We start from the raw sequence: 9928 nt of genomic DNA on the forward strand, positions 1-9928 counted from the left end.
TGTTTCTAACTCTCTATCCCTCTCCCTTCCTCTCTGTAAAACATCAATAAAATATATTAAAAAAAAAAAAAGAACCAGTAGGGTTGTAAGTTGAGGGTTACTAATAAACAGACTCTTAGTTGGGCTGACATTCTAAGCAGATAACCAATAACACAGAATTATTTCTGGTGTGTCTAGAAAACCCTTCCTTATCCCTGTCTTAAATTCTACTCTAGAGATTTATTATTTTGATGTAAAGCTTGTCTCCTACCAAAACAACTTGAGATCTTACAAGGTGCTTACATTTTAATAAAAAAGGGGTCTGGACCCAAAAATTACAATGTATGGGTTTTTGGACACCAGCTGGGTATCTTACAATTCAACTCAATCTGACACTATCCACCAGAGTTAGCATCAGATCACAGGTTAAGGGTTCAGTCCTATAAGACAGCTCCCCGCACCCCCAACTTCAATTAATTTCCTAGAGTGGCACACAGAACTCAAACATTTCACTTACTAGATTACCAGTATATTATAAAAGGATATAACTCAGGAACAGCCAGATAAATTGAGGCACAGGGCCAGGTATGAGGAAGGGGCTTGGAGCTTCCATGCCCTCTCTTAGCATGCCAGTCACCCAGCACTTCCATGTGGCTCACCACCACAGAAGCTCCCTGAATTCTCTTTTTTTTGGGTTTCTATGGAGGCTCCATTACATAGGCATGATTCATTAAATCATGGCCATTGGTGACTGAACTCAATTTCCAGCCCCTCTCCCCTCCCGGGAAGTTTGGGGGTAGGACTGAAATTTCCAATCCTCTAATTACATAATTGGTTCCTCTGGCAACCAGCCTTCATCTTTAGGTGTGGGTGCAAAAGTCACCTCATAATAAAAGACACCTTTATCATTCTCATCGCTTAAGAAATTACAGTGTTTTAGGAGCTCTGTGCCAGAAACCAGAATGAAGACCAAATACATATTTATTATAAATCATAATATCACAAGTATAAATGAGTTAATTAGGTCCCTCTAGAAACATGTCTGGATAAGACAGAGATGAAGAGTACAGGAAAGCACTGACACCTAAAAAGATGGCACCAAGTTGGAGAGGTACCATCCAAAGGGAAGGCAAGGATACAACATCTTTCACAATTCCCGAATGCTTCTTTACTAGTAAGTAATCACAGATACTTTAACAGCAGCTTCCCAAAGTCTTAAATTTGTAATTTCAATTAAAGGAACACATTTGCTCATAAAATATTTTCTTGAAGCTTTTCTCATATTATACTTACTCAACATAACGTAACAAACATAATGTCCAGCTTTTTTCCTCTGAAGTGATATAATTATAAAACTCAAGATATACCATGTTAGTATTCTCTCGATTAAAACCTACTCTAGAAATCTGAATCCATATTTTTGATAAAACATTTAGAAGTAAAAGAAATTCAGAGCGTTTCATATAAAACCCATACCTTCTGCAGTCAATTTATCTGTCACTGTCCAAGCAGCAGAATGTGATGAATGTTGTGGCAACAGGGACTAGAACCTAGAGTAGAACACTAAGGAATCTAGGCCTCAGAACTTTGGATGGTTTGATGTTGTATTAATTGGCATTAAAGTGAAAGCAGCATTCATAAAGAGATAGCTACAATGAGAAAATTCCAAGAAAAAAATGTTTGAGATTTACAGCTTCTCTCATTGTGTTGTTGGAAGCCTTTGTACAAAGAGTAAAGAGCTCATGATTATTTTCAGAAAGATTAAAATAATGTAAGGCATTTCCCAAAGTTTGTAAAATAATTCCTAAAGTTTGGTATAATCTGATATACATTATACATTATATACACACTAGAGGCCCAACGCATGAAAATTTGTGCAAGAGTAGGCCTTCCTTCCCCTGGCTGCTGGCATCGGCTTCCCTCTGGCACCCGGGACCCCAGCTTCCCTCCTCCTGCCACCGGCAGGCACCTGGGGCCGGGTGGCTTCCCTCTGGCCCGGGCTTCGTCCGGAAGGACGTCTGGTCTAATTAGCATATTTCCCTTTTATTATTATAGATTATAATTATAAATGTAAATGGCATGAATTAAAAATGTATTCCCAGTTTTCCCTCATACTATTTGTTGAAAATAAGTAAGTCATAACAAATTTAGACATGTCTTCCTACCTGAAGATCTGAAGAGCTTGAACTATTTTGGTTGCAGTCATTCTGCATAACGGGAAATGAATATTTCTCCTCATCTGATGACATTCTGTAAAAATACTATAAAACAGTAAACGTTAACTTTAGTTTTTCCCCCTTCAATATTTAAACTAAAATAGAATTCCTTATATAGAGATGGAGCACCATCCAAAACAATAATTGTGATATTTTAAAATCATTCCACATATTAGAGCAACCATAGACAAAATCATTGGACAATAAAAAATAGTTAAAGACTCAATTCCCCAAATCAGTGAGTTTATAAAGTAGCAAAGGAGATGAAACAAATACATGAAAGGTTAAAGAGAAATGGAGGCTCCTCAGAAACGTCCGCACAGTAGAGGGTTGAGAATAATGGATTGTGATCTCTGTTCTTAACAATGTGTGACAACCTAGATGTTGTGCACTTTCTCTGAAGATGCTGAACCAAGGAGAATGAACAATTTGTGCAAATTCCCTGCTTGGGAAACTTACCTTTGGGAAGTATTATTTTAAGAAAAGTAAGTCTATAAAAAACAACAGATTCTAATACGCACATAGAAAAATTGTTGAAAGTCTTAATAAAAAAAATAAAAAATAAAAGTACTTTTAGTAACTAGTAAGTAAATTATTTAAAAGACAAGTAGTGAATATTCAAACTATCTGAATACTAGTAACATGTAAGACATTGGCGAGGAAGTAAGATGAGTCCTCAAGGACTTATAATCTATAGGGAGGGGCCAGATAGGTATATAAGTGACTGATGAAAAAAGTGCTGATAGACCCTAAACAAAAGAGGTGCAAATAAAGGAGGCAGGAGTAGCCATTTTTCATGGGGTGAGATCCTGAGGGTGTGAAGAAGTAAGAATGGAACCAGAGAAAATTTTAATAGAGAAAATGACCCCAGTGTTGCGATCTGAAAGACAGATAAAAGTTATCAGGGTATACTAGGCAGTAAAGTTGCATAAGCAAAGACACAGAGGCATGGACAGGTATGCTAAGAACATAAGTATAGTAGTTAAGGCTGTAAGCAAAGGGTGTAAAGCAAGACTTGGCTGAGAGCAGCCAGATCACAAAAGATCATGATTATGTCATGTTAAAAAGTTTGGTCTTTATTTTAGAGAAGTTATTAAAATGTTTTAAACAAGTGATGACCAGATCATGCTTGTCTTTTAGAATGATCACTCTGGCAACTTTCAAGATGAATTAGAGAGTTGGGGTCCTGAAGAAAGAGAGATCAACTGAGAGCCGAATGCAGTAGTCCAAGAAGTAAGTGTTCCCTCTGGCAGTAATCCAGGAGATAAATGAGAGCCCGAATCTAGGAGTTAGCAATGGGAAGTAGATGGAGGGTATGACTATGAGACAGTTGTGTTATGGCAATGAAAATGAGAGACCATGGTTAATAATTGGTTCAGGGATTAAAGGGAGGAACTGTTAATGACTTCCAGGAGTCTGACTTGAGTAACTAGAAAAATGATAGTGCCACTCACCAAGGCAAGAAATGTAGGGAGATGAGCAGGTTGGGAGGAAGAACACTAGGTTCAACATCAGATGTTTTGGGTGTGCAGTACCTGTGAGGCACTGAGATGAAGCTGCAGGTACGTAGCATATGGCCACCCTGTATGCTGTGCACCAGCCAAGGACTGCCACTTACAGTGGTTGCAACGTGAATGGTGCTTCCTGGAGTTAAACAATGTGGGAGCCCTGCTTTGGAGCTTTAGGTTGAAGGTACAGTTTGAGGAATCATCAGCATAATAGGAAATGCTGAAGAACGAGAGGGTAAGATCACCGATGAAAAGGAGCAATAGAAAAATTTCTTACTCCGAAGTCCATATACCCAAATTGTATGCACTATTTTTAGTATAAATGCACATGTGTGTATTTTCTAGGAAGAGGATCCTTAGCTTCCAATATGTGTTCAGAGGAAACTACAACCCTAATAAAGTGAAGGGCCACTACCATAGTGAGACAAAGGTTAAAACCACGACCACTAACATGTAAAGGGGGGCGAGAAAAGCCAACAACGAAGACTACAAAGATCAATAAAACTATCAGAAAGAACAGCATCACAAAAGCTTAGAGAAGGAAGTCAGAGTCACATACCAAAGAAAGATGAGAACTGGACAGAATCCCTTGAATTTGGCAGTCAGGAAGTTGCTATGACATTTCCCTGAACAATTCCAGTGGAAAGTAGAACAGGTCTCAAACACAATGGGCTGAAAAGTGAGTGAGATGAGGAAATTGAAGCAGAAAGGGCGGATCCAGGGAAACCGCAATATTAGAAGAAACATGGATTGGGGCTAGATTGTGGAAAGGATAGCTCAACTTTATTCAGTGGCTGTTCCTGAATATACACACGATAAGTGAACTAAATCTCTGCCTGCCTGTCTTTCGCTAAGCCACTTAGGAAGGATAAAATAAGCACATACATCTCAGCAAGGAATGGCTGCTCCACAGGACGTCAAACCCACCCCTGTGGTAACGTGGTCCATCTCTGTTTCCATCCACTTCTTCCTTTAGGATGTGCTTGCTGGTCAGTTAAGTATAGGAGTGGGGGTGGGGTGGGGCTGATTATTTAAAAAAACAAATGAACTGCACAGTATGGTCGGACTTATAGGAGTTTTTGAATAGCGACACTGCAGACACGAAACAACTACTGTACTTTCGGAAAATACGTGCTCAATCTTCCACCTGCCCTGCTGTGATGCCAACAAGGTATGGCCGTTTATGTGAAACTCTGCAACCGTAGCAGTACTTCTCCTAGGTTCAGAAACAAAGGAGGAAAATGAAGCTTGCTTTCACGGTGGCGGATGTACATCGGTTCACTAAATTTTCAGTGTTTTCTAACCCAAAACGTCAGAAACCAGGGATAAAAGGTTCCGAGGGCTTCTTTATGGCCAGGTAAACCAAAGTACGTCGTGGTAATCACCTGGCTGATGGGGAAAGAGGGCTCCTTCCGGGAACTCAAAAGTAAGCCCTCAGAGGCAGAGGAGGGGTGACAGGTGCAAGCCGGCGGCAGGGTGCGCCCCGCGCCCCTCGGGGACCCGGTCACCTGCAGGCAAGGTCAGGGCGCGCGGGCCGCTCCCACGCCGAGGGCTCGCAGCAGACGGGAAAGCAGTTGCGAGTCGGCGAAGGGCTAGTTCTTTCCGATCACTTTCCTACCCACCCCCGTTTTAATCACATTCTTACTTAAAAACAAGGAAGCGTTTGGCATGGTTATTTCCCCCCCTTAACGTTTTAAATGGCCAGAACCTATGGGACAGTAACCGCTATATTTGAGGCATCCCTCCTCCTGCCCTCTCTTCGCCACGACTCGGAGAGGAAAACCTCGCGACCTTGCCGCCCCGCCGAACAGCAGAAAGGCCGGGTCTAGGGGGCGATGCTCCCAGCCCGGAGCCCGGGGCCCGGGGGCGGAAATCTGGGCCAAAGCACTTTAAAGCCCACTCCGCTGCCTCCGCCAGGGGCTCGGGGTCGCCCAGGGCGCCGCTACCCACCGTCGCAGCTCTCCAGGAACTCCGACCCCTCCGTCCGCGTCCGCCCGCCGCTCCCTGCTAAAGCCACAGCCAGGACCGGGGCTACCTTAGCAGCAGCCTGACAGTTTCAAACTGCAGGGAGGAATTAAGGACGGCCCTGGGCATTGGCCCCGACCTTCAGCAACCTGACGTGTGATTGGTCAGCCAGCCGGGGGCGGGGTCTTAGACCGCGGCAGGGAGAAACCGGAGTTCAGTTACTAAGGAAAGCCCCGCCCTCTGGTCCTGAGGGGGCGGGGTCTTAAGGAGCCCTGCGGAGCGTCTGGGAGCGCATGCTCAGTTCCGTCCTGCGACTGCCGCCCGCAAGCCGCTTCTGAAACGGGATTTGGGCTGCTGAGCAGGGCCGAAGTCAGCCAGGGCGGAATGCTGTTGTCTTTCGATAATACCCAACCTATGCGTGTGGTCCTCATGCATAAAAGTCATCTGCGTCTACAGGTGCCCTGCAGCAGGATCACTTGGAGGTGCTTTTTAAAAAAATACACATTCCTGAACCCTCTCTCTGAATTCCTTGGGTGTTGAGCAGGGCCAGGGAATCTGAATATTTAACTGTGTTCTGGACACTGTACTCAACTCATTTAATTCTCAGATTATCTCCGTGATAGAGATGCTTTTTCCATCCTCATTTTACAGATATGAAAACAGAAACCCAAAGAGGTGACTTGCCCATGATCACATGGCTAATAAGAGCAGAACTGGTATTCAAATTAAGGTAGACTGGGAGTCCATGCTCCTATCAGTAAGTCTGTTGGGAACAGTGTGACTGTTACGGATTAAATAGTGTCCTCAGAAAAAAAGATGTTCAAGTCCTAATCTCTAGTACCTGTGAATGTGACCATTCTTGGAAGTGGGGTCATTACAAAATGCAATCAAGTTAAATTAGATCATGCTGGATTGAGGTGAACCTAAATTCAATAACTAATGTCCTTATAGAAGGAAATTTAGACAGAGAGAGAGAGAGATACAGGAGAGAAGATGGAGGCAGAGATTGAGTGATGCATCTGTAAACTAAGAAACATAGATGATTACCAGCAACCACTAGCAGCTAGAAGGAAAGATCTGCTAGCGCTTTCAGAGGGAGCACAGCCCTGCCGACACATTGATTTTGGCTTCTGGCCTCCAGAACTGAGAATACATTTCCGTTGTTTAAGCCACCCAGTTTGTGGAAATTTGTTATGGCATCCCTAGAAAACAAATACAGTGGCCCAGACATTGAGATAAGAAAGTGCTTATTGTATCTGGGGAATGCATAAAAGCCAGAAAGTAGTCTTAGTAAGGGGGAGAGTGGCACAGGATGAGGCTACAGATGGAGGTGGGGACCTGACTGTTAAGGATTTGAGATTTCATTTAAAGCTCAATTAGATGTTTTTAGATGTTCCAGAAAGAGATGAAAACAACTTGAACTAAAGGGATGACCAGGGTATATTTCACTTCCATACAATCACATTGCCTGATTAGGCAGCTATTCACCCAGCTTCATTTTTTTTTTTTTTACTATAGAAGGGAATACATTTTTAGTGATGGATAGATGATATATATTTAAGTGTCTATTTATGTATCCATCCATCCATCCATCAAAAGACCATGGTAGATTATTTTTGGCAAGTGGCTCACAATGCATGTCTCCAAACAAATCTTTTGTAGCTGGACTACACAGTGTATTTAAAATCCTTTCATACAATGAGAGCCAAAAGGATAGATTCATTGAATATGTTTTTTAAATGTTTATTTATTGATTTTAGAGAGAGAGACATCAATTTCTTGTTCCACTTATTTATGCATTCATTGCTTGATTCTTATATGTGCCCTGACTGAGGATGGAACCTGCAACCTTGGTCTATTGGGACAATGCTCTAACCCAGGGGTCCTCAAACTACGGCCCGCGGGCCACATGCAAATACAAATATTGTATTTGTTCCCGTTTTGTTTTTTTTATTTCAAAATAAGATATGTGCAGTGTGCATAGGAATTTGTTCATAGTTTTTTTTAAAACTATAGTCCGGCCCTCCAACGGTCTGAGGGACAGTGAACTGGCCCCCTGTTTAAAAAGTTTGAGGACCCCTGCTCTAACCAGCTGAGCTACCCTGCCAGAGCTCATTGAACACATTTAATTGAGTCAGAGGATATCCTCTCCAGAGGAAGAAAGACTGTCAATAAGCAAAGACACAGGTTGTTGGCAGGAATCATGGCTTGCAGTGGTCTGCAGGTGAGGCAGTGTAGCAGTGCTGTGCAGGGGTGGGTATTTGTAGAGGAGTAAGAGCTTGTACAGAATATTTTGATTTCCTGGATTCCACAGTTGCATTTTGCTACACAGCACTTCCTGGCTCTTTTATTGCAGAAGGGAGTTTATTTCTTAGCTCTCATCATCCGCCTTCTGTTCTTCCTAATCATAAAGACTCATTCTTGAACCTCTCTGTTACCATCCTCTAGCCATATGAAAAAAGCTTCTTATCCTTAGAATTTCCTTTTCCTGATCAAACAATCTGGGACTAGCTGTGAGGCAGGATTAATTAGTTTTACAGAGAACAATATTACAGAGTCCCACTGATGTTTGAGTGCTATACAGATGCTGTATTCATGGGTCTTTAGGGCTTCTGAGGGTGGGTTTTCAGATCAGTGTAATTCAGCTCAGAGAGAAAGGAAAGATCTTACATTTTAGAGTGCTTAACCCAAAATGTATAGGAGTACTCGTTATGTACTAAGCAATGTGCTAGGCCATTTCACATATATTTTGCTACTAGTCATTACAAAATTCTGCATAATGAAATGATGGGACCAGAAATACATTCACAGTAAAAATTTAATTTGATAATATGCAAAATTGTGATGTAATATTAACCATTATTATATATTACAATACTCTATTGCATATTTATCTCTAAAGTTTAAGATTTAATTTTTATAATGACTTTTGCTCTTTAGAATTTTTATTAAGAGAAAAGCAAATACATAAACCCCAGATTAATTAAATGCCATGTATATTCTACAAACTTTCAGAAGAAAAATGAGATTTTGAAATCGTCAAGTGTCATATTTATCTATTGATATATAACATACATAATCCAAATACTACATAAAGTAATCTCTATCATATAACTTAAAAAATATATAGATTTTGTTAATATGAAAAAAGTTAAAAGTTCTTTTTAAAATTTATGGGTTTTTAGAATTTTATATTTAAAAAGCATTTTATGTTGGGATTTATTCAATTTATATGAATCATTATTTTCCCAAAATGAGTGGGTATGTATTTGAAGACCATTGTATTGAAAACACAAGTCATTGATTTATATCTACATATGACCCTGAACACTTACAAAATTTATGAAACACCCCAGAATTCTAAGAAAAACATATGCCAAGTGCATACTCATCTATAAAATAAAAATTTAAATTCAAGATTGCAAAATAACATGATAGCCCTGTCTAAACTCTAATTCAAATAACTGAAACAACAGTTGAAGATATTGACATCTACAGTATAAAAGCATCAATTTTACCATGAGAATGAGGGAATGAAGTTGATTTCTATGAATCAACACCCAAGCATCTTTAGAAAAAAACACACAACTTTATTATTTTTTTTTAAATATATTTTATTGATTTTTTACAGAGAGGAAGGGAGAGAGATAGAGTCAGAAACATCGATGAGAGAGAAACATCGATCAGCTGCCTCCTGCACACCCCCCACCGGGGATGTGCCTGCAACCAAGGTACATGCCCCTAAAATAAAAATTTAAATTCAAGATTGCAAAATAACATGATAGCCCTGTCTAAACTCTAATTCAAATAACTGAAACAACAGTTGAAGATATTGACATCTACAGTATAAAAGCATCAATTTTACCATGAGAATGAGGGAATGAAGTTAATTTCTGGATTTCTATGAATCAATACCCAAGCATCTTTAGAAAAAAAAACACAACTTTAAAAGTGAACAGCTATCACCTTACTGGTATGGCTCAGTGGTTGAATGTCAACCTGGGAACCAAGAGGAGGTCAAGGTTAGATTCCTGATTGAGGCACATGCCTGGGTTTGGGGCTCAAGCCCCAGTGAGGGCATGCAGGAGGCAGCCGGTCAATGATTCTCTCTCATCTTTGATGTTTCTATCTCTCACTCCCTCTCCCTTCCTCTCTGAAATCAATAAAAACATATTTTAAAAAACTGAACAGCTATTAATTAATTGTGGTCAGTGAAGATATAATTGTATTAACATAATATAAATATATTACCTAAATTAT

The 9928-nt window shown here is 40.4% G+C and overlaps 1 protein-coding gene across 4 annotated transcripts in view; it reads right to left on the reverse strand.

Annotated features, from left to right (window-relative positions):
- POC5 (POC5 centriolar protein) overlaps positions 1-5759 on the reverse strand; it is a 38164-nt gene extending 32405 nt beyond the window's left edge. For 2 of the 4 annotated variants that reach the window (XM_014549901.1, XM_014549886.1), the window contains exons 1-2: positions 5654-5759; positions 2145-2240 (exon numbers count right to left, since the gene is read on the reverse strand). In XM_014549901.1, the coding sequence (XP_014405387.1) occupies positions 2145-2228 (84 nt within the window). In that variant the 5' untranslated portion in view covers positions 2229-2240; positions 5654-5759. Of the gene's footprint in view, positions 1-2144; positions 2242-4267; positions 4376-5653 lie in introns of all 4 variants that reach the window. The other 2 variants (XM_014549891.1, XM_014549895.1) reach the window with 2 other exon arrangements.
- Positions 5760-9928: the final 4169 nt, after the last annotated feature.

Source organism: Myotis brandtii, unplaced genomic scaffold (genome assembly GCF_000412655.1).
Source record: "Myotis brandtii unplaced genomic scaffold, ASM41265v1 scaffold115, whole genome shotgun sequence".
Lineage (NCBI taxonomy): Eukaryota > Metazoa > Chordata > Mammalia > Chiroptera > Vespertilionidae > Myotis > Myotis brandtii.